Consider the following 25,667-nt stretch of genomic DNA (forward strand, 5'->3'; position numbering starts at 1 on the left):
GGTGTATAAAATACTAGTTTCCTCTCACGCCAGTTCAGTTCAGTTGCTGTCATGTCCGACTCTTTGTGACCCCATGAACCGCAGTATGCCAGGCCTCCCTGTCCATCACCAACTCCCAGAGTTTACCCAAACTCATGTCCTTTGAGTCGGTGATGCCATTCAACCATCTCATCCTCTGTTGTTTCCTCCTGCTGTCAATCTTTCCCAGCATCAGGGTCTTTTCAGGTGAGTCAGCTCTTTGCATCAGGTGGCCAAAATATTGGAGTTTCAGCTTCAACATCAGTCCTTCCAATGAACACCCAGGATTGATCTCCTTTAGGATGGACTGGTTGGATCTCCTTGTAGTCCAAGGGACTCTCAAAAGTCTTCTCCAACACCACAGTTCAAAAGCATCAATTTCTTTATAGTCTAACTCTCACATCCATACATGACTACTGGAAAAACCATAGCCTTGACTAGACGGACCTTTGTTGGCAAAGTAATGTCTCTGCTTTTTAATGTGCTGTTTAGGGTGGTCATAACTTTCCTTCCAAGGAGTAAGCGTCTTTTAATTTCATGGCTGCAATCACCATCTGAAGTGATTTGGGAGCCCCCCAAAATAAAGTCAGCCACTGTTTCCCCATCTATTTGCCATGAAGTGATGGGACCATATGCCATGATCTTAGTTTTCTGAATGTTGAGCTTGAAGCCAACTTTTTCACTGTCCTCTTTCACTTTCATCAAGAGGCTCTTTAGTTCTTCCTCACTTTCTGCCATAAGGGTGGTGTCATCTGCATATCTGAGGTTATTGCTATTTCTCCTGGCAATCTTGATTCCAGCTTGTGCTTCCTCCAGCCCAGCATTCCTCATGATGTACTCTGCATATAAGTTAAATAAGCAGGGTGACAGTATACAGCCTTGACGTACTCCTTTTCCTATTTAGAACCAATCTGTTGTTCCATGTCCAGTTCTAACTGTTGCTTCCTGACCTGCCATCAGTCAAAAATGAGCATGAGACTCAATATTAGAACACCCAGTTGCTGGAGCCTGGGAATGTCAACTTCATATTCACTCACTCATTCACTCATTCGTCGAGTATTCTTGAGCACTTCCTATGTGCCAGACACTGGGTTAAGGGGCTGATAACTCAGCAGTAAATTAAAGATGTTCCTCGCAACCAGCTGAGGTTCTGTGGAATAAATACACCACTTCAGGGGCTGGAAAGTGAGTCAGGTTAAGGGAGATAGTGTCGGGAGGGGTATAGTAGGGCTACTAATTTAAATAGAGTTCAGTGAAGGTCTCTCTGATAAGTGGCAGTTGGGTACAGACTTCAGGGAACTGAGGTAGCTGATACAGCTATTTACGAGAGAATAGTCCAGAGGCAGCAGCAAACACAGAGGCCCTGAGTGTAGCTGGGGGACAGTGGTGAATGCCCTGGGAAGAGCCTGTGGGCCTGTGTGGCTAAAGCAGTTTGGGAGTTGCAGTGTGAAGTGAGCCAGAGACAGTGTGTAGTAGGACCAGACCCTGTGGACCTGGAAGCTTCATTCAGGACCTTGAATGAGATGGAAACCACCAGAGGGTGTCAAGGGAAACAGGATCTGGCTTGAGTCTTTAAAAGGGAGCCCTCTGGGGTCTGTGTGGAAAATAAACTGTAGGGTGTGTACAGATGTGAGAGTTGGACCATAATGAAGGCTGAATGCTGAAGAATTGACGCTTTCAAATTGTGGTGCTGGAGAAGACTCTTGAGAGTCCCTTGGACAGCATGGAGATCAAACCAGTCAATCCTAAAGGAAATCAACCCTGAATATTCATTGGAAGGACTGATGCTGAAGCTCCAATACTTTGGCCACCTGATGTGAAGAGCCAACTCATTGGAAAAGATCCTGATGCTGGGAAAGATTGATGGCAAGAGGAGAAGGGGATGACAGAGGATGAGATGGTTGGATGGCATCACCGACTCAATGGACATGAGTTTGAGCAAACTCAGGAAGATAGTGAAGGACAGGGAAGCCTGGTGTGCTACAGTTCATGGGGTCACGAAGAGTAGAACACAACTTGGCAACTGAACAACAGCAATGCTGAGGGATATCATCTGAGGACCACTGACATACAGGCCACTAACCAGGTCAGAAAACCAGCATCCTAGCCACTGATTGTCACATCAGTCCTTTCATTTTCTCCTTGGTCACCTGTACCAAGAGGGGTTGGATCAGCTGATGACTGACAAAAGCCCTTTGAATTCTGCATCATGCATAGAGTTTGAGTCCCTGAATGTATTGGGGCGTGCCTATCTGCCTTACCAAGGCTAGATTCAGGGCACATACTGTTTTTCTCACTTAGGACTCTCCTCTACTCCACTGCCTCCCCTTGTCCTTGGTCATTAGAAAGGGTAAGATGGTGTAGAGAGGTCAGGTTCCAGCAAGAATTGTCTGGGCAAGCAGCTGTGGTGACAGTTGGTGGATTTCATTTTTCCTTGCTAGTTTTAGTAGATGCCACATTTTACTCTAACCCAGAGTGGCATCTGCTTTAACTTTGAAGATTGTAAGGTGTGAACAAATCAAATAACCCTTCAGGGTTGTCTTGCTTGACCTCTGACAGCTTTAGCTGAGGAGCTGAAGTCAAATGGGATCAGTCAGGGGTCATATTAGGACAGAATCAAATTTCCCAGAAGTTGTGTCCCATGCCCTGAGAACTGGCATATGTGGATACAACCTTGGTAGGCCACATCCCGTTCCTAGCTCTTCCTCTCTGCATGGTGTGGTCATTTGCTCTTGGTCTTCCAAGGGAGGTTGTTAAGGGAAGGGCAGGTGCCCATGATGGCTGGAACTCAGTTTTGCATAAAGGGCATGGACTGAATTTTCCTCTGGGCCAATCTGAGGCTTCCATTTTAGAGCTGAGTCTACACAGGCAATACTAAATGAGTCCCAGAATAATCAACTGTATAGTTCAGTCCAAACTTAGATTCTCATCTGTCCAATGTAAAGATAACTGAAGCCAAGCTAAGTGTTGACCTTGAATTGTTTGGGGAGCTCGTTCTATTTGCTAAATAATGATCAACCTGAGGGTAAACCCCCAAAGAACTATAAAAAAATCCCTAACTGTTCTAAAATTAAAAACAATTAAAATTTTAATAGTTGCTGTAACTGACCACTAAGTAGTCAAGGGAAAAATACTCTGGATGTTATTTGACAAATTTGGATTTTATTACCGTGAAACTTATGACCGACTCTCAAGACTTTCAATAAATGGCCTGGGAAGAAGCTGAATTTCCTCACTGTGGGAGAGGTCAGGGTGACAAGGTAAATAGGACTGTGGTTCAAACCCTGAGCTCCACTGCAGGCCAATAGAAAGGAGGGTAGAAAGTCTAATTACTTATGTACAGGAAAATTCTGCTGTCAGCCTGACACTCTCACCTTATGTATAATACTCTCGGGTGAAGTCTCACTTGCTAATTGGCCACCCTGAGGGTTCACACCCCATTTCTTGGCAGAACTGTAATAGCTTAAAGTGTAATGAGGTCTTGGATTACTAGGGCCACCTTGTCTTATAAAATACTCTGCAAAACACTTAGCAGAACACACCATCATAAACACCTCCAAACAGAACGGCAGATGGTTTCGGACAGCCAACATGTTTGGAGATACATCTGTATCTATTTTTCAGTGACATTTATTACTTGAAAGTTGTATAGACTGTCAAGGATAAGCTAGCTTGAGATACGTGTATCCTCTGTAAGCAGACTCTATTAAGAAGACCAAAAAAAAAAAAAAAAAATTAGGATGAATAGTAGCTCCGTTCTGTTTCCGGCAACGTAGACCAAAGTCTGGAAAAATCAGAGGGCCTTCAAACCACAACCCAAAGGAGAGAAAACCCAAATACTTGCGCTCTCCAAACCACACTAGAGGATGGAACTTTCCCCTGGGACTCCTTTTCCCAGACGTTCATTTTATTTCCGGTGAGAACCAAATCAATAGAGACCCCAATTAAGAACTATACTGAACTCTGCCACAGTTCAAAATGAGAGAAAACAAATACTTAGGATGTGGCTGACACATATATTCTCATACTTCGTTAAGGAAAATGACAATATAGACATATTTAATATCAACTAATGATATGTTTGCTTTTATTGATTAGCTTCTATAAGCCACCATAGCTAGCCTAAGCAAACCTAACCCTTTGTGTGGCTCTCCATGTCCTCCATGCTCTGGCCTCCCTGCTTGAGATTTACAGCTCACTGTTCCCTTCCGTACACATGGGCCTCCTCCCCCCAAACCTCTCTGTCCCCTTGATTCCTTTCAGCTTTTGTGCCTTTGTAAATACTCACAAGGCTACCTTTCTGCCTAGAACACTCTCACACCCTGCTGGCTGCTTGTCCAAATCAGAGGCTTCACCAACATGTCTACTAAAGGCCTGCTCTTCTACTGGGTCTTCTGCGAGTCTCTAGCTAGATGTTCCAGCCCATCCCCTGAGTGGTGTGGACACCATCCTAGGTCCTCTCCCAGATTCCAGGCATAGCGATAGTAATAACAAAAGAAGAAAACAACTGATTTCTCTAAAACCCACAAGTACTTTACCTGTGTTAGCTCCCTTAATCTTTTCAGCAGTCTCTTGGCAGAGAGGTACTATCCTGCTTTTTTCCCAGTTCTGGAGACTGGGGCTCAGAGGTCTAAATCCTTGCCCAAGGTCACAGAGCTAGGAAACGTGAAAGCTGGGATTCGGATGCAGGTGGTCAGATTCCCGCGCCAACAAGATAAATTCCTAGTCCAGGCTGCTTTTCTCTTGAGCAGACATTGTGTCCAGTTCATCTTTGCCTCTGCTGCAGTATTGAATTCAGCCCCTAGTAATTGCTGGATAAACAATGAATGATTTATTGTATCTATAGGAGATGATGAGTGTTAACTAAACTCATTTCACAATATTTTTGTCAAACCTTTATGCTGGACTCTTGAAACTTACACAGTGAGATACGTCGATTATATCTCAATTTAACTGGAAAACACAAAGATAAAACCCCTCAAAGAATGGATGCATGAACACACGTGCGATAAACTAGCTCTTCTTTGGTTCTTGGCTCCCATGACCTGTGAAGCAGGCCCTCTGCTCTCCCGTGCATTCAAGGAGCCCACACGGAAGCACATTCATTGAATCCTTGCCCTGGAACAGGTTTTCCTTTACAATGTTTGTCCGGCGATAACATGAACCCATGACAAGTCTAGGAACGTGCTACAACTCCGCTTCTTACTCTGCATTATGAAAAAAACAAAACTCTGGGATAAGCATACTGCTTTCAGGATTAGCCTTAGCCTTTTTTTTTTTTTTTCTTTAACATATTCCCCAAAAAAGGTCATTTGTTTCTTTTTCTTTTCATTTTTAAATGGAGAAATGTTAAGAATTTAGGAATGCAGACACAGATGAAATTACAATGTCTTTCTAAATGCCAACAAAAATGCTCCGAGTCTGATGAGATTCCCTGTGGCATGAGTTTGTTTAAAGAATCCTGTCAATTCATTTTCTTGTTTTTGTTGGCGGACAGAGGTATTTTAAATAACCAACTGGAGCTCCTTGCATCTCGTCTTCTAGGTATTGCTGGGCAGGTGTCCATAGATGCCAACGGAGACCGGTATGGGGATTTCTCCGTGATCGCCATGACCGACACAGAAGCGGGTACCCAGGAGGTAAGCAGATGGGACCTCCACCCCAGCCTTCTCTGCTTGTTGAGATTCCAAGGAATGTATTTGTCCTGGTATCCAAACAGCTGCCCCCAAAGCAGCCTCAAAATAAAAATGAGCTGAACACTGGGAGTTTCCAAGTGAGGGGACTTCCTTCTGGCTGAGGGTATCAGGGAAGGCTTCAGGAAGTGGTTCCTTGTTCATCCTAAGTGGGGACATCCTACCTTTCAAGTGGCCGAGAATCACACCTCAGTCCTAAGATGAAGGACAGCATCATCGGATGAGAGACTTAAAGTGAATTTGTGTATTTATTTCCTCCCTTAAAATTTGAAAAAAAAGTTTTTTTTGGCAGGGAGTGGTTACAAATTGGACCATGCATTAGTATTTCAAAGGATGATGGAGTTTCAGGATAGCATCACTAGAAAGAAAAGGGTGCCCTGGACATAGAGATGAGTCTCTGACACTTACTGGGGTACAAGCTCTCTGCCTCAGCTTCCTCGGCTGTAACAAGAAGATTGTCATATCTCCCTTGCTGACCTCACATGGTGATCATGAACACCAGATGAAATGGAACCTGGAGAAGTATATAAATTTTGCATGATAAATATATAAATAAAGAGGATGTGAATACACCGTGTTTGAGGTCAGATGATGCAGTTCCTTCTTTAATTCTCTGATGGCTCTCACCCAGGGTTGATGACTGCTGTCACACTTCATGTGACCTGGCATGAAGGGCTTGATGTTCTTCTCTTTGTCCACATGGACCTGGCCTCTGTGGGAGGGGCCAGGACACCAGGCTCTGTACTGGCTACCTTTGCTGTAAGATTTTTTTACCCTTGATGGTCTGAGTCTCATGTATATTCCAGTCTTTCCTCTATAGAAGGTGGCTAGTAATAGTCTATAATAGAGAGGGTCATGGTGAGGACTCAGGCCTGAACGTGTGTAAGGTACTTGGTACGTGCTCAGTACATGCCATTGACTGTTGGAATTTGGGGATTATCTAGAATTCTTTTCATTCCAACATGAGAGCCTGTGGGGCCTCTTTCAGGAGAGAGAAGGCAGGGGGTGTCACCGTCCCCCAGGAGCAGGGTCTCGCTGTCAAGACAGTAGGGAGGTGGATCCTCAGAACCTGGGTACAAAGGTAGTGCTAGATCAGGGATCGGTAGCTGATGAAACAGTTGTTTCATCAGAAGCTGAGGGTAACCCTTGAACTGAGCCATGAAAGAATACTGATTTTTCAGGGGCCACAGGAACTAACTGAAAACAGTTCAGCTTGGAGGTGGGGTGCAAATAGGGTGTGTTCAGCAGAGAGGAGAAGGTAACCCTCAAAGTCAAGATGGAGAAGAGCCTTCGAACCAGAGGAAGGTGAAGTGGAAGGTTCCTAAAGAGGCTCTCTGACGCTTGAATTCTCTGTCAAGCTCACTGAGCAGAGTGAGGCCTGCTTAGCCAGGGAATAAGATCGGTCATGACCTCCCTCTTCCTGGAACAAACTGGGGCCTGACAGATGGCTGACCTGCAGGCGGGAGAGGCACCACTCTCTCCCAGGAGCAAGGGGAAAGCCATACCTTCCGAGGTTACTGCTTTCTGTATAACCACCTTCCCCGCCTTGGGGAGCCTGTGCTTTCTAAATTATGCTCACTTTACAAGCACTGTTGGCACCTTGATTTACAAAGATTTCAGGAACACACTATTGTAGTCAGCCTGGAGGGTCTGGGGAGCTACTCTAGGCCTCCTTTGCAAACAGAGAACTTCGGCCTTTCAGTTTGTGCATTTTGTTTTTTTTTCTTTTATACAGGTTATTGGTGATTACTTTGGAAAAGAAGGTCGTTTTGAAATGCGGCCAAATGTCAAATATCCTTGGGGACCTTTAAAACTGAGAATAGATGAAACCAGAATGGTGGAGCACACGAACAGCTCTCCTTGCAAAGCATGTAAGTTTAGAGACTTAATTCACCCTGTGTTTCGTCATCTGCAGTATCCATATAACACAGGGGTCATTCAGGAGTTCCTGTTCTGAAAGAATAGATTTCTGTCTCTGATGTGGTAAAATCCACGGCTGCTGCTGCTAAGTCGCTTCAGTCGTGTCCGACTCTGTGCGAGCCCACAGACGGCAGCCCACCAGCCTCCCCCGTCCCTGGGATTCTCCAGGCAAAAACACTGGAGTGGATTGCTATTTCCCTCTCCAATGCATGAAAGTGAAAAGTGAAAGTGAAGTTGCTCAGTCGTATCCGACTCTTAGCGACCCCATGGATTGCAGCCTACCAGGCTCCTCCATCCATGGGATTTTCCAGGCAAGAGTACTGGAGTGGGATGCCATTGCCTTCTCCGAAAATCCATGGCAACAGTTCACAAACCAGCATCCACCTTCATCAGAGGCTTCTAGGTCCTTCTTCCTTTCTATCCTTTTCCAAGATGGTAGAAGGAGTCTTCCTATTTTTACATCTCTTACTATAAGCTCTTAGTATTTGACATTTTATACTTTTAGGGAAAATTAAAATATCAAATACTAAATGTCACTCACTATTCATCTATTGTTTCAAAGTTTGTATTTATTCTCTTACCCACCCAGAACCAAACAATGTTCCTTAGACACCTAAAAATTTACAGATTAACAAGTAAATGTAAAATATGTTATTTATGAGTTCAGTTCAGTCGCTCAGTCGTGTCCGACTCTCTGCGACCCCATGAATCACAGCATGCCAGGCCTCCCTGTCCATCACCAACTCCCGGAGTTCACTCAAACTCATGTCCACAGAGTCGGTGATGCCATCCAGCCATCTCATTCTCTGTCGTCCCCTTCTCCTCCCGCCCCCAACCTTTCCCAGCATCAGAGTCTTTTCCAGTGAGTCAACCCGTCGCATGAGGTGGCCAAAGTATTGCAGCTTCAGCTTTAGCATCAGTCCTTCCAATGAACACCCAGGATTGATCTCCTTTAGAATGGACTGGTTGGATCTCCTTGCAGTACAAGGGACTCTCAAGAGTCTTCGCCTTGTCATAAATGTAGAAGCAAGTGGAGGTTCTTATAAAGCTTACAAATAGGAAAGTAGTTGGAAATCATTGCTTTGGAAAGACCCTTTGATAAGCAAAGTGGGAGAGAGAATTAAGTGAGTATTGACCTTTCAGGGAAGTGGTTCACTTTAATATCTGGTGGCGATAAAGAATCTGCCTGCGATGAGGGAGACCTGGGTTCGATCCCTGGGTCGGGAAGATCCCTTGGAGGAGGGCATGTTAATCTACTCCAGTATTCTTGCCTGTTGAATCCCCATGGACAGAAGAGCCTGGCAGACTACAGTCCATGGGGTCACAAAGGGTTGGACACAACTGAATGACTTTCACTCACTCACTCATTCACTTATGTGTGCTCCTTATGTTTTGGGAATAGTCTTCAAACTGCGATGTATCTGTGTTTATGCAATAAGTGGAAAGGCATACGTGTGTTAAGAGAACAGTCTCTGGAGTTATTGGGCCTGGATTTGAAATCCCATCGTGGTCACTTAGTGTGACCTCAAGATCATGTCTTCATTTCTTTAAGCCTCAGTTTTCTCATAAGTAAAATGAAAGAAATGTACCCAACTCTCAGGAATGCTTTGAGGATTAAATACAAGAATATGTTAAAGACTGTGTCCTAAACTCCTTCTACACAAGCTAGCTATTTATCATTTTTATGTAATATCTGGGACACTGCAGAACTTGACTGTTTCAAATTGTTACATTTTCACAAAGCTATATAAGACATTTTGACATGAAACTCTGGCTTTGGTGAGAGAACATCTAAAAACAGAACATTATCCCAATAGATTTTTCACCAAATCTCCCAGCACTTGGAAGTGTCATCATCCATCTGTGAAAATGGGAAGAGCCGGCTCAGTCCCATGGTCCAGGTGGTTGTCCTCTCTGGCTGGAAACTCAAAAGAATGTGCATAGATATGAAAACTTCAGTTTCCAGTTGTCTTCAAATCCTTCTTGAACCTGCTCGGTTCCCATTGTACTCACTGTTTTTGTAACAGTTTGTTCATCTAGTATTTTCTTAAGTGCTTTTAAACTTTGCACTTGGTAAAAAAAGAAACCCATACGAAATCACCACCACCACCACCACGACCACCACTGCCATCACCACCATGACCACGACCAGCATTGCTACCATTACCATGACCACCACCACTGCCACCACCATGACAACCATGACCACCACCACCACCATGCCATCACTGTCACCACCACCACCACCACTATGACTACCACCACTACCACAACCACCACTGCTACCATCACCACGACCACCACCCCTGCCACTACCAAAATGACCATGACCACCACCACCACCATGCCATCACTGTCACCACCACCACCACGACCACGACCACCACCACCACCACCAGTGCCACCATCACAAGCACCACCACTACCACTATGACCATGACCACCACCACCACCACCACCAATACGACCACCACCACCACCACAACAATGAACAGGATTGCCTAGAAAAAATTTCTTAAAAAGAAAGGAAAATTGGAAAATTTGCCTCAAGTGGTAAACCGTGAAATATCTTCTAAAGAATGAAAATTTTCAATGAATGAAAAGTCAGAGTGAGGCATTTATAGCTGTTTTTCAAAATGAACTCAGATTATCTATGTTTCTTTTTCAAGCAGGTGGCCTAGAAGAATCAGCGGTGACAGGAATTGTTGTGGGGGCCTTACTAGGAGCTGGTTTGCTAATGGCCTTCTACTTCTTCAGGTTAGCACTGCTTTATAAAGTTTTAAAATTTACTCTCTTTAATTGCCTTTGTCATTTGCCTTTGCACGATCCTCCTTGTGACTTGTCCATATCTTGCTCTTACCCAAAAAGCAAAGTAGTGAAAAGAGCTAAACCTTCCGTTGGTGTGACTCTGGTTTGGGGGTCAGGGGGTTAGCATACCAGGCAGTGGATCAGGGTTTCTACTGTATCCCACTGTGGGCCACAGAGCCATTGCAATCTTTTGCTCACAAATATTCTGACCTGAATTCCTCCCACCCACCCCATGCATAAGTGGAGACAGAATCTGGACAAAGGGGAAATCAACTTCCCCAGTCTCAGGCTTCCTTCAATTCAGAAATAGGTGGTGAGTTCACATTCTGTAGAGAAGGAAGTGACTCTGTACAGTCCACACTCTCAGGAAGTCTGTGCTCAGTCTTTGAGAGCCCATATGCTTTGTGACCACTGTGGTTAAGCCCTGAGTCTTATAAACTTGTAATATTTATGTGTGTTCAAGATACTGACAGTTTCACCTCTTGAGGGCTGTCCATTCCTTTGTAATCTTTGGGGGTTGAGTTTGAGGTTTATTAAGTCATTGGACCATGATTTTTTCATTTCTGCATGGCAGTGTAACTCTGGGTGTGTATAACTCTTTGTGGGAACAATTGCATTCCTGTATACTTCATCTGATCTTTATCTAGGTCATATCCTGGGAGCTGGGGGGTGTAATGTGGCAGAACAGACAGGACTTAACCCGCGAGGCACCCAGGGAAGAACGGGAAGGCTTGTTCTATGGTATTGGGGAAGCAGGCCAATTTTCCTCCTTGAATAAGGGCAAGTACGCCTTGGGGCATCCCACTTTAATCTCTGACCAGGGATTCATGTTCTGTCACTTCTCATTTATCAACCCAAACCCAGACGTCCCTTGAGGGCATTCTTTGTAAGAGAAACCATAGTATTTTGTAGCCAAGTGAGGTTTTATTGCTACATTCACTTTCCCTCTACCCAGGAAGAAATACAGAATAACCATTGAGAGGCGAAACCAGCAAGAAGAAAGCAACGTTGGAAAACATCGGGAGTTACGGGAAGATTCCATCAGATCCCACTTTTCGGTGGCTTAAAAGGAAGTCTGTTCTTTTGGCTTGAGATTCTTTAAGGAGATAGATGGGATGAAAGACATCAATGGAATAGAAGGGGCGCTCTTGAAAAACTCATTCTTTTAAGCAGTTAGTCATTTTGTTATAAAATTTCTTTAGAAGCTCAGGAACTATTATTAATCACCATATGCCTGCTGGCCTCTCATCTCATGACAAATACAAGAATATAACATCACTGCTAAATGTTGATACTGTTTCAAGGGCATATGATTAGATTTGTGTTCTGAAAGTCTGAGGTCTCCATATCTTGATGGTGTTTGGGGGCATTTTACACAAAGCTATAAAATGTGTTTTACACATTGAGATGTTTAATAGCTAGAATAAAATCATTTTTACATGTAGGATATTATTGAAAAGAATTTAACCCCAAGAAGAAGAAGATGTAATGAAAAAGCTCAAGGTTGAAAGTGCAGCATTCCTCTCTCTAGGGCTGGTGGAGGGATCTGAGGTCAAGGACTGCTCTATCTGATGTATGCATTCAGGTCCTGACTTTATATCTTGAAAAAGAATTTCCCCCACCTCTCTCAGTGTCTTGTAAGAGCTACTCTGGAAAGTTATAACTATGAATGAGATAAGAGGATTTATGCAGAAAAACCAAATCTAAAATATTTCATTTTTTTAAATGTAAAAAAATCTTATTTCACACTAACATTTTATTTTTTAAGTATTTTAATCTTGTATTTTGCTATTAGAAAATGTGTCTATTTTTTCATTTTGAAGATTAAATTTCACTTATATTTTAAAAACATGGATAATGTGTACAGCAAACCAATAATGATGAAAGATGCCTCTCTTTTTTTTTTCCTCCCTGTTTCCCTCTTCCCTGTGGCCATAGCCCAATACGAATTGCTGCTTTAACTACAGAGATCTAGAAATGTATTCAGATTGTAGACTCTACAGGAATACATCAATTTACTTGTTTTTACTTGTTTTAAATGCAAGCTATTTTAGGGTTAGTCTCCTTCCAGTTCTGGCCAAATGGCGAGTATCAGGATCAAGGATGAAATTTATTAGAATTAAGTCAGGTTTTATAAAGGGAAGCAACCTTTTTTTTTTTCTCAAGAAGAACTTTACAGAGAGTTAGAGTTTGGCAGTATGCATAGAAATGATAATTTAATAAATGACACTTTACCAAAATTGACAATTATGATTTTGGTTAAAAGAGGGAATCTAAGCAGCTACTATGTTCCCTTTTGGTAAACTCCACAGAACTTTGCAGTCATCCACTAATAACTTGTGTAACAGGGGTTGGGTATGGATATCAGGAATTGGGCAAGGTTGAATAATTATTTACCGAATCTCAACTTTGCACCTAGTACTCTATGTATAGCTTTAAGCTTAGTTTGCCACTTTCATGTATAATTTGTGGAGAAAACAGACAGTGAGGGAAGAATGGGAAGTTGCCAGATCAGTGTACTATCTTATAATGATGTCGTGAAGGTCTTTCCTCAATAATCTTTTGAGCATCTGGAAAATAGTGTTAAAGATTGTCTTAATGTCTATAAAAGACCATCTACAGGAGGAAAATAGGACAGCTTAAGAAAATAGGGGGATTCAGAAATTGGAGCCATTCCTAGGTAGTGATGGAAGCTGTGGTTTACACTGGTAATGGAGGTGGAGGTAGGGCATGTGAGAGCTGTGTGGCCTGGAAGTTGGCCTGAGCTTGCTTCCCTGGGGGCGTCCGTCTCTTCTATTCCAGCTAGTCACAGTGAATGGATTATTTCCGTGTAAGGCACATTTCCCCTATATTGTTTAAAAATGGAATGCATGCAGCTGGAGACCATGATAAAAGGATGAACTCTGATCAACTGAAAGAGCTATGTTGTAGCTCTCCATGCTGAGTGCAGTGGGAAAAGTGCTGAAATCAAAACAGGAGGGAAAAAGAAGGCAAGCGAGGCCAGCTCCAGAAATTCTAACATAGGAAGAGAGCTTGGGAAGAGAAATCCAGGAAAGCGAAGTGTGTAACATCTCAGGACTGCTCAACATGAGAACAGAATGGAAGGGTTGCATCTGTCTTATTTTTGTGAATTGAGAGTTTATTTCTATTTTTATTTTTCAGTGGTGTTTTCCATATATTTTAGAAGTACTCATTTTCTATTATCTTGTGTTTGTAAAAAAAAACATTTAAATTTGAGCCTATGTACTTATTACAGGGAAAAAATGCTCTACCTGGTTTGCAGTCTTTGGGTGGAAACATTTCTAACCTTTCTAGAATTTTAATAGGGGTGATTAACTCTAATTTTTTTTATTTTTTAAATTATGAAAGCATGATAACACATTTATAGGTGACTTGGAAAATAAAGAACAAAGTTACATGTAGTTCCACTATATATTACAATTATTTTTTAAGTAGATAAATTAAGATTTTTAGTTGGAGTTTCAATATCAAATTCTCAAAAATTAATAGAATGAATATACAAAGAAGTAGGTGGAAAACACTACCTAGAGTGTTTCAGCAGAGCTGAAAAACACTATGAACCAATTTTACATAATTAAGATTTATACAATTTTCACACAACAGTAGAATACAAATTCTATTCAAGTTCCCATAGACTATATACTAGGAGACATTGGAACACAGCCAGGGACATAAGACCAGGTGCAAAAATTTGATGGTCTAGAGATATTGAAATCATGCAGAATATGTTCTCTTGTTACTGTGGAATTATGTTAGAGATCAATATCAAAAGATATTTGAATATAACAACTCTAGTATTTTTAAAGCAGATATCTTTTATTTCTATTTCAGGTAGAAGAATAGTAGTAAACTTAATATTATGAGTCCCACATAAAATCTTAAAAGTTTTAAAGGATAATTTAGTCTTTTAAAAATGGTAGAGCCAATCATGACATTTATGATATGTGGATGCCATTCTCTTCCAATCTTAAAGCAGTTCTACAGTTCTTGAGGTTGATTGCTTATTTACACATCTGTTGTCTATCCTTTCCTCCTTGAAATTGTCATATAAGTTATAGAACCCTATTAAGTTTTGAAAAGTTGGTAAACCTTTGCTAAATGTGTAGGTGTTTGGCTCAAGGTTACCCTGGTTTAAGACTTCTGGAGATTTACAACTCAGGATTTAATTTTCTAACTGCTAACTTCTTTGACAACTAGTCACTCATACTTTGCCAGTAGCCACTTATCATATGGTAAGATAAACAAGACTTTAGCTGTTGAATCATTTTATAAATTATTACCCTGAAATCCAGGGTGTTCAGATTCCAAAAGGGGATACTTTGTCAGTATTTTTTCATCTGGTCTAACATAAGTTGACATCGATACAGGTCAAAATGAGTATATACTTTTAGTGTATTGACTCTTGGTATTGGAAATAAGTCTAGGTTTTTATGGTCATCATCATCATTTTAGATTTTTTTCTTTGCTGGACTCAGAAACAAAAGTTTCCTCTAAATGATCACTTCTATCCAGGAAGAACTTCCTGTATAGAGTGTGTATCTGCCCCCACAGGTTCCCGGAGGAAATCCATGTAAACACTCATTTCTCAGAAGAACCATCAGCTTGTCCTTTCTTGAACCACAGACATAGTTCTGCAGGCTTTAAAATGGTTCTTGACTCTTCAGGGAGGGGAGAAACGTATGGAAAGTTGATGCCTTCTTTTCTCCTCTTCCTTAAATTCAAAGACTTACTTTGGAATGTTAGTCACATCTCCCTATTCACAGGATCCTGGGATCACTCACTAATTCAAAGCTCCTGTGCCTTTTGCGCCCATAACTGACCACTTCCCTTCTGGTTGCTGCTGATTTGGGGAATGTGATATTTGTCTTTGACCATGGAATTAAGGCCATTGTATAGACCTTAAACAGATAGAGACAGGAATGCAGAGTAGGTCCAGTGGCCTTACCACCTTCTTGTGAGTGAGCATGAAGTGTCTTTTTGTGAAAGTCTCTTTGGGAGACCAAATAGAATATTATGCCACTGGTATTCAGGGAGTGTCTGTAAATTGAAAGGAATACATACCTATACTTTTTGGGACACAAAGCATTCAGATCCTGAGTGGATGCAGTCATAAGGCCAAACACCAACTAAAATCAAGTCCCTTTCATGGGTTTTGTTTAGTTATGCCCTGTGGTTCAGTGCTTCATGAGAAAGCTGAAGGTGAGCTGAATTTACTCCTTAGTGAAAAAACAGGAAACTAATAACATGGACTATGTTTTGGGGGCAGTGTGAAAGCATAGAGAGTAAGATGGTGCTGTTCAGAGGAACCGGTTTCTTTTTCAGTGCATCTTTAGAACTACCTATAATTCAAAATCACCTATCGATTCACCTTTAGAACCACCTGTAATTCAGCTCCTCTCCCATGAGAAGAGTTAGGATCAAGCTCTTCCAAAAGAAATGGAAGAGGGTAGTGTTGCCAGCTGCCGCCATATTTACCACCCCTTGCCCCTCCCCCATCCACTGTCCATCATGGCCCCAAAGATGCAGCAGCTTCATGCCATACAGGTAGCAGCCTGTGAGTAGGACCTCCATATGTCCTCCAAAGGCAGAAAGAAGACAATGTGCTGGCTGTAAGAATGTGACTGACTTTTGATCAGAACCCTTACCTAACTTGACTACGTGCTCCTGGGGCAGTTCAAGCCTCTGATGTGCATATACTCCAACAAAACTGGCTTCAGTTTTCAGCATGGAGCTCTCACAAATGTCTCTTGCAGGTGTGCCCCCATAGCTAGATTCTAGGATTAAAATGACTTTCAAGAGGTGCCGGATTGGAGTTTGTTCAGATTTCTCATTAACCACTAATGTTCATTCATACCAAAGGCAAAGCAATTTTAAACCAGCTGATGCTGTTAATGTTCATATTTTAAGCTACTTCAAACACAGTAAAAGGGTTTCAATGGGAGCCAAGGCTCAGAAGTAAAAATCCATATGTTATAATAGCTCTTTGATGTACTAGGCGGTGATTCCCAGGGGACATATTTGAACAAGCAGAATTAAGAGTTAGCAAAAAGTGCTGCATTGCTTTGAGTCACATGTTTAAAGACCTAAATTTCTATGTGCAAGGAATAAAGGGCCCATTCACCAGCAGAAGTCACAACATAGGCTACCGAAGTGTTTTTTATTTGCTGGGAGAACAAAGCTGTCACGGCACATAATACCAAGGCAGAGAAGGTTGAGAAACAGGCAAATTTGGATTTTGAGACATGATGTCCTATTTATTATTCAATGTCAAGATCTTAAAGTGTGTAGTGTGGTGTGTCTTACAAGACAGCAATGAGGTGCCGTTACCGCCCTGGAGATGCTGTGAGTTTGCAGATCTTTCTGCTGGATCCTGGGAATCTGAGCACTGTTCCCTGTGCATGGTTAGTAATTGAATCCAAGAGGACACAGAACAGACATTGTGGGAAATTACTTCTGCAGCCCTTGTCTTCCGGGCCATATTATTCATGGGTAATTTACATATTGGACTACCGAACATTATACACTTACCATGAGTCTGGTAGAAAAGTGAAAGTAAAAAGCTGACAGCTACATACAGTTTATTATTCTAATGTAAGTAGAACTATCTGCATATAATGTGATTTAATTTATTGTTGTTTTGTGTAGAAAATGAAAATTAATGACTGTGGATATAACCCCTGTTTTGTATATTTTCTTTCTGGTGCAAATTGGTCATTGAAGATATCTTCATTTGGTGTTTGGATATAAACGTGTATGTGTTCTTGTAAATGTTTCTGTTAAGCAAGAATGCCGCATACTCACAGGATAACAATGTGTTCTCATTAAAAAATACATCCCACCTAAATCCTTTCCTGTTTATAATTCAACCAACATACACTGCAAATATTCATATTCTCTGAGGACTTTCTGTTCTCCTAAGACCAGTTTAGAGAAAGTGGATGTGTTAGTTGCTTAGTCGTGTCTGACTCTTTGTGACCCAGTGGACTGTAGCCTGCCAGACTTCTCTGTCCATGGAATTCTTCAGGCAAGAATACTGGAGTGGGTTGCCATGCCCTCCTCCAGGGCATCTTCCCGACCCAGGGATTGAACCCTGGTCCCCTGCATTGCATGTGGATTGTTTACTGTCTGATTTACCAGGGAAGCCACAGTTTAAGTACAAGAATATTCTACAGATGTGATGAATTGGGCTCTCTGAGGGGTACCCATGAAAGAACTCAAGAATTTCTTCCCAGAAAAGGGAAATTTGTAGAAATAAGAGGATATATTATTAAAATGAGGCGTAAACCCTGAATTGTCAGGTAAGGGAAGAAATCTTTGTGAATGATATTTTAAGTCTCTGCAGCCTGAGAACACTGCATAGCTACATGTTGGCCCCACTGACTCATATTATTATGTCCCTTGCCAACTTTGATGAGGTCCTAAGTCAGTTCTGTCACTCTAAAGTGCTTTTCAGGCTCTAGTGTACTGGACAAGTCAACAGCCTCAAGCATCTGCAGGCACCTTTGGTTTGTAAAAAGTTGTTTCGCTCTCTGGGAAGTTAGTCATGATTTACGTTAAGCCCAAGAAATACACAGTGATTCTAGGGCTGGATCATTTGTGCCCCAGGTTCTGCTTCTGCTGCTGCTGCCACTGCCAGTGAGGTCCCCTGGCGATGCCATTGATGTCACTCACACTGGGCACCAGAGTTTGAGAAGATTCTGTAGCAGGTGGGGGTGTGGGAATGGGAGGCCGGGATGTGGGTGGGTGTTGCAGGAATGAAGGGTGAGGCCAGGAAACCTCCAGAAAACACAGGGTGTCTCAGTCCATCCGGACTGCTGCAACAAAATACTATGAACTGTGGCTTACAAGACAAAAATGTATTTCTCATTGTTCTGGCAGGTTTGGTTCATGGTAAGGGCTGTCCTCCTGGTTTGTAGATGGCTTCCTTCTTCTTGTGTCCTTACATGGCCTCTTATATGTGTGTGTGTGTGTGTGTGTGTGTGTGTGTAGAGAGAGAGAGAGAGAGAGAGAAAGGGAGGGAGGGAGGAAGAGAATGGGGAGGAGGGAGGCTCTTTGGTGTTTATTCCCATGAGGACACTATTCTTATGATGGGGCCCTATCTTTATGACCTCATTTAATGTTAATTGCTTCTTTGGAGGCTCTGTCTCCAAATACAGCCACACTGGGGGCTGGGACTTCAACGTATGAATTTTGAGGAGGAAACATACATTCAGTACATAACAGTGTATTTCCACTCCTTTCCTACATCACTTTGGGGACCATGGCTTTCCTGAATCTTTCCATTCTCCATCCTGCTCATTTTGAATTTCTTCATGAACACCCAACACTCCACAATAGGCCAAAGATGCCTCATGACTGTGGCTAATGGAGGAGGGTATGTCTCTGGAAGAAGCCTTGGGAGTTCTGCATACAATTGATTTAGGACCTCATCTTAACCCTAAATCTTGGGCTTCTGAAGTTGATTTAAATAGCAGCTGCTATTGGGAGAGGTACCAATGGTTGTGCATCTTTAAAAGAATAGCAGCTTAATAAACCATCTCATCACCAAACGAGAACCAAGAAAAATAATTCCTTTTGCAGGCTTTATGTACCCCTGACTATTAAAGCTCCTGAAGCCATGTCGTTGGCACTTCCTAGTTGAGGACACATGGAGCCGGCCTCCTGGGGTTTATATCCGGGTTCTGACCCTTGTGGCCCATGTCAGCTGCATGACAATGGTGCTGAGCTCATCGGGCTGCTGTGAGGACTTCAAACCTAAGCATGTGGTGAAGCCGTCAACAGAACTATGCCCACACTCTCCCGCTTCTTTGGATAAGAAGGCAAAACCCTCAGCTGGCCATTTTTGAGGCTTTTCCAGGCAATTTTGCTTGATGATATCTAGTCCTGCCCTCTTAGAGGATGAAATCGGAGACTACGGAAAGAAAGAGGTCCCTTTTCTGTACACTGTCCCCCGACAAAGGGTCCAGACAAGGCCTAGAGGGGACAGTCACAGCCTCACGGCCTGCAAAGCTCTCACAGGGCTGGAGCAACCACATTCAAGCCTGTTTGCTCCTCAGCTGGACCAGTGTGTCACACCTGTTGCACAAGTCCTGCTTCCCGCCCCCCACTGGGAGGGCCCGGGGAACCCCTCCCTGGACTCAGACCCCTGGACCATGACACTAGCTTCTGGGATCAGTCCGAGCAGCCCCTGCTCCCCATCCCACCAAGAAAAAGGACCCTCACTAGGGGCTGCCCTCTGCCCTGGTCTCCCTGCGAAGGCTGGGATCTTGTCCCAGATGCAACAGCAGCACCTCATAAGTGTGTCAGTGGATGGGGGGATTTGCCAGTGTAGACAAAAGGGGGTTCTTATTCCACTACCACTTCAGTTAGCCAAAGAGAGACCAGGCGTCATGAAGACTGGTGCAAAGTGACCAGCAAAGCCCCAGAATTCCTGGTGCCTGTGGGGCTTCTCCCCCCAGGCCTAGGGCCCCAGAGACCAGATGAAGACAGGGCGGTCTCCCCAAAGGCTGCCAAGTGCGGGGAGTCAGCCAGGCCAGTCTGGGAGGCTGCATTCCAGGCTCCCTCACCTCCTCCACATCCCTTCTCTCAGGAGCCAGTGCAGGGCACCCTCTGGCAGGGGTGGGGCGGAGGAGGGGTGGATAGGCTCCAGTAAAATCTTGAGAAGCACCAGCTGTGTGTGAGAGCTGTACTCCCCTGGGGGGCCAGCTTCATTGCCGTCAAAGGTATTTTATGCTTTCAGACAAAAATCCAGCCAGAGACTCTCTAAATAGGACTTGCCACCTGGTGTCTTAGTTGTGTAACCTTGATAGCGATTCTTGGCATTTTATTCAGAAGGAAAACGAAGCATGAGCAAGACTGCGTGCCCGTCGCCATCCAATTCCAGTGGCTGTTTATGGAGAGCACTCTACAAGCCACGCCTGCACCGAGCACCTGAACTGGGATCATTTATTTCACCAGACGTGGTTATCCATATGTCACCCCCATTAAGCGGGACTGTGGTCATCCCCTCACTGTGTGTGTGTCTGTGTGTGTTAGTTGCTCAGTGGTGTCTGACTTTGCAACACTATGGACTGTAGCCCGTCAATTTCCTCTGCCCATGAGATTCTCCAGGCAAGAATACTGGAGTGGGTACTCATTCCCTTCTCCAAGGGATCTTTCTGACCCAGGGATCGAACCTGGGTCTCCTGCATTGCAAGCAGATTCTTTACTGTCTGAGCCACCAGAGAAGCCCCCTCGTTATTTTAGAGGTGGGTAAACTGAGGCACAGGGAGGCTAAGTAACTTGCCGAAGGTCTCCCAGCTACTACACAGCAGGGTTGGGGTTTGAAGGCAGACTGGTGACCCTATCAAGGACCACGCCAGACTGCTGAATCTTGTGGCTGGTGATCACGTTAAGTCTCCCTCCGTAGATCTCATGCCCTCTTCATTACCTTCCATGTTCAATCAAATTCCCTATTTCTTCTTCTCTGTTTTTACAGCCATGAAACAAGGCCTTTATAACCTCACCCCACATGAGCAGGGAGAAGCCTCCTAACTATTCTGATTTCTAAGTTCTCCTCTTTTAACTCATTTTTCTCAGTCTCCCTGTCAGTCTCCCTAAAATACTGCTGTGATAACACTCTTGTCCTCTTTGATAACCTATAATAACTCCCATCCTCAGAGGTCGATTGCATATTCTGTGTCTGGTGACCCAGCCCTCCCCCTTCAGTCTCTCTCTATTGCCTTATTATTCACTACCTCTTGTTCAGTCGAATGGTGCTGAAATTGACCTGCTCAAGTTGATTTACTTGTCATCTACTAAACATTCCTTGCGCTTTCCTGCCAGCAATGTTTTATTCCCATTGCTCCTCCCACCTGGAAAACACTTTGCTTTCTAACTGGGCCATGCATCCTTCACCTACAGTTTACATACCAGGTCTTCAGTAAGCTCCCTCATCCACCCTCGCTAGGCTGAGCTCTACCCTATTCTGTGACATTTATTGTCTCAGGGGTTATGAATGGGTGGTCTGCAGATGTGTTATGTCTGGCCAGTCAGTGTTTAGACAGGAAAAAAAAAAAAAAAGAAATTTGAGTGTTTTGAGATGGGACAAATGCTCTCCAGTTTGCCGGATCCCTGCACTCTTGATTTTCTTACACCCAGTTTTCTTGGGGCTTGCAAACTCCGCCTGCACAGCTAATTGGGCAACTGCGTGGAGGATCCCTTCTACTGCCACCTTACTTATCTTTTCAGCATCATAACTTCCAAGTTGCTGGTCTTCAAAGAATTCTCTGACACTTGGATTTGTTTCTCTTCCTTTACCATCTTTGTCACATACTAGGTGACTCTGAAATAAAAGATTTCCTGTCTCAGGGGAATTATTACCCCAAAAGATTCCATGTAGTTTTGCAATGTTAATATTCAATACATAATGTTTCTGCTTTGTGAAATTTTTTAAAAACTGGGATATTCTTAAATGGTCTCCCACAAGGAGGACTCTAGAGCTTAAATTCCTGCTTTTCTGTGACTAACTGTGGGGCCCAGCAAACCCCAAAAGGCTGTGAGGCCTTCCCAAGCTTCAGTTTCCTCCTTTGTACAATCAGGAGAATAATAACCACTTCATCGGGTTCACGTCGGAGAAGGCAATGGCAAGCCACTCCAGTACTCTTGCCTAGAAAATCCCATGGACGGAGGAGCCTGGTGGGCTGCAGTCCATGGGGTCGCTACCAGTCAGACATGACTGAGTGACTTCACTTTCACTTTTCACTTTCACACATTGGAGAAGGAAATGGCAACCCACTCCAGTGTTCTTGCCTGGAGAATCCCAGGGACGGCGGAGCCTGGTGGGCTGCTGTCTAAGGGGTCGCATAGAGTCGGACACGACTGAAGCGACTTGGCGGCGGCGGCGGCGGATTCACCTGGCACCTGATATGACCAGAAGCTCAGTAAATCAAAGCTGCTACTATTTTCATGAGGCATCCTTATTTAACATCTCAAGTTCTTGGGGTCCTGGGGTCAAGCCTGGCCATCAACTGAGACCATGGGGTCTTTTGGCACGGACCTTGACTGGTGGCTCAGATGGTAAAGAATCTGCCTGCAGTACAAGAGACTCAGGTTTGATCCCTGGGTCAGGAAGATCCCCTGGAGAAAGGAATGGCAACCCACTCCAGTATTCTTGCCTGGAGAATTCCATGGACAGAGGAGCTTGGTGGGCTACAGTCCATAGGGTCGCAAAATGTCAGACAGGACTGAGTGACTGAGCGCACGTACGCGTGCACACACACACACACACACACACACACACACACACACGAGTGTGAGACTAAATCTTGCCTTCTGGGCCAGCCTCCCCTCATCTCCTTTGTGCATCCCAGGAGCTTAAAGATATCCATTGAGTAAATCCTCACTGGCTGATTCTTTTAAGGGCCACACAAAACCTGTGTCCCAACGCAGGTTCCTGATAGTTCATCTTTGCTTTCCTTTGAGTGATCCCTCACATTCTGACTAGTTGGGATCAACAAGTTATCTTCAAACCAAAACTGTTGGCAGAGCAAACCTCTCAGACTGAAACTCTTTTCTTCAAAGGTTTCATAGCTGTTTCTCCAAACCAGTTTCCAATGCTGAACTTAGAGCAGCTCAGTTTAACAAGGCTTAGAGGTTTCAATATGATGGTTTGGAAGGCTACAGTAAGTGGAGTGGACATATTGTTGCATGATTGTCACTATCCTGATTGTTGTTATGATAAGCTGATCAGTAGTGATTTGTCTTACTATAGAAGCTGCTTGTAAAGTAACTAAACAGTAAACTCAGGTCTAGAAACCAGAGCTTCAAAAGTCTATTTTACTTTTTACACTAGCAGATGAAAGACACCACATGCCCTAAAAAGAACCTTGAATGTTAGGATGAATTTCCCAGCCTAATAACAGCCCTGGTGAGAGTTCTGCCCTGAGGGTCTGCTGGGAGATCAAAGATTTTGATTCTTTTAATGGAAATCCTTACAATATGAATATGTTTTTGTGATCTCAGCTAAGATTCCCAATTGTCCCTCAGTATTTTGGTGAGGTTGTGCATGCATTGCAAATTGGAGGATTGTTGCTGAAGCTGAAGTCCAATACTTTGGCAACCTGATGCAAAGAGCTGAATCATTGGAAAAGAACCTGATGCTGGGAAAGATTGAGGGCAGGAGAAGAAGGGGACAACAGAGGATGAGATGGCTGTATAACATCACCGACTCAATGAACATGAGTTTGAGCAAACGCTGGGAGATAGTGGAGGACAGAGGAGCCTGGTGTGCTGCAGTCCATGGGGTTGCAAAGAGTGGGAGAGTCAGACACGACTTAGTGAATGAATGACAGAAGAGATGGGATTTTTGAGAGGGAATCAGGATTAAATGAGAGCACAGGGTGAGGGTACAGCCCCTATGATGGGATTAGTGCCCTTAATATAGCTCTTTTACCAAAAACAAAAACAAAAACAAACAAACCTGCTCTTTTTCATCTCCCCAGTACTCCACCAATTCAGTCAGTCACCATATCTTCATTTTGTCTTTGTAGTATCTACTGAAATGGTCACTTCTCTGTCTGCACCAACACCAACTTAAGTCATTAGTTATTGGTGGCCAGAGTGGTAGCCATCATTTCTCAACTATTAATGCAACAGTTTACTCTCTGGACTTCTGGCATCCACATGACTCTTTCTTGGATCCCCTCCAACTCTTTTTCCTGCTGTCACAGTAATCTTTTGAAAACATAAATTTGATCATGTAAGCCCTCTACTTAAAATCTTGGGCTTTCTGGTGGCTCAGTGTTGAAGAATCTGCCTGGCAACGCGGGAGACGCGGATTCGAATCCTGGGTTGGAAAAATCCCCTGGAGTAGGAAATGGCAACCCACCCCCATATTCTTGCTGGGAAATCCCACGCACAGAGGAGCCTGGGGTGCTACAGTTTGTGGGGCTGCAAAGAGTCAGATATGACCGAGTGCCTGAACAGCAACAACAACGGGGAGAATGAGACAGAAGGGTGAGACTTAGAGGGAATCTGATAATTGGAAACTTTGCTGTTGAACTTTTTAGACCCTCTTCCCACCTCTTTAAATGTACACTCACTCCCACACATCATATAGCACATGTGGTAAAGTTGGGAACATGATGAAAAAATATAGAAAATAAAAATTTAATTCAAAACAGTTGAGATAAAGTAGGCCTTCCAAAGAAGCAGTCCATATCATTTGCTCATCACAGAAATGGTATGGACCTAACAGAAGCAGAAGATATTAAGAAGAGGTGGCAGGAATACACAGAAGAACTGTACAAAAAAGATCTTCACGACCAAGATAGTCACGATAACATGATCACTGACCTAGAGCCAGACATCTTGGAATGTGAAGTCAAGTGGGCCTTAGAAAGCATCACTACTAATAAAGCTAGTGGAGGTGATGGAATTCCAGTTGAACTATTTCAAGTCTTGAAAGATGATGCTGTGAAAGTGCTGCACTCAATATGCCAGCAGATTTGGAAAACTCAGCAGTGGCCACAGGACTGGAAAAGGTCAGTCTTCATTCCAATCCCAAAGAAAGGCAATGCCAAAGAATGCTCAAACTACCACACAATTGCACTCATCTCACACGCTAGTAAAGTCATGCTCAAAATTCTCCAAGCCAGGCTTCAGCAGTATGTAAACCGTGAACTCCCAGATGTTCAAGCAGGTTTTAGAAAAGGCAGAGGCACCAGGGATCAAATTGCCAACATCTGCTGGATCATGGAAAAAGCAAGAGAGTTTCAGAAAAACATCTATTTCTGCTTCATTGACTATGCCAAAGCCTTTGACTGTGTGGATCACAATAAACTGTGGAACATTCTGAAAGAGATGGGAATCCCAGACCACCTGACCTGCCTCTTGAGAAACCTGTATGCAGGTCAGGAAGCAACAGTTAGAACTGGACATGGAACAACAGACTGGTTCCAAATAGGAAAAGGTGTACGTCAAGGCTGTATATTGTCACCTTGCTTATTTAACTTATATGCAGAGTACATCATGAGGAACGCTGGGCTGGAAGAAGCACAAGTTGGAATCAAGATTGCCGGGAGAAATATCCATAACCTCAGATATGCAGATGACACCACCGTTATGGCAGAAAGTGAAGAGGAACTCAAAAGCCTCTTGATGAAAGTGAAAGAGGAGAGTGAAAAGGTTGGCTTGAAGCTCAACATTCAGAAAACAAAGATCATGGCA

The 25,667-nt window shown here is 43.5% G+C and overlaps 1 protein-coding gene across 2 annotated transcripts in view; it reads left to right on the forward strand.

Annotated features, from left to right (window-relative positions):
• NPR3 (natriuretic peptide receptor 3) overlaps positions 1-17,294 on the forward strand; it is a 76,946-nt gene extending 59,652 nt beyond the window's left edge. Inside the window, exons 5-8 of one of the 2 annotated variants that reach the window (XM_055422213.2) lie at positions 5,563-5,657; positions 7,447-7,582; positions 10,304-10,388; positions 11,395-17,294. In XM_055422213.2, the coding sequence (XP_055278188.1) occupies positions 5,563-5,657; positions 7,447-7,582; positions 10,304-10,388; positions 11,395-11,506 (428 nt within the window). In that variant the 3' untranslated portion in view covers positions 11,507-17,294. Of the gene's footprint in view, positions 1-5,562; positions 5,658-7,446; positions 7,583-10,300; positions 10,389-11,394 lie in introns of both variants that reach the window. The other variant, XM_055422212.2, reaches the window with a different exon arrangement.
• Positions 17,295-25,667: the final 8,373 nt, after the last annotated feature.

The sequence above is a fragment of the Moschus berezovskii genome, chromosome 18 (genome assembly GCF_049115385.1).
Source record: "Moschus berezovskii isolate FMDL1 chromosome 18, NW_MosBer_1.0, whole genome shotgun sequence".
Taxonomy (NCBI): domain Eukaryota; kingdom Metazoa; phylum Chordata; class Mammalia; order Artiodactyla; family Moschidae; genus Moschus; species Moschus berezovskii.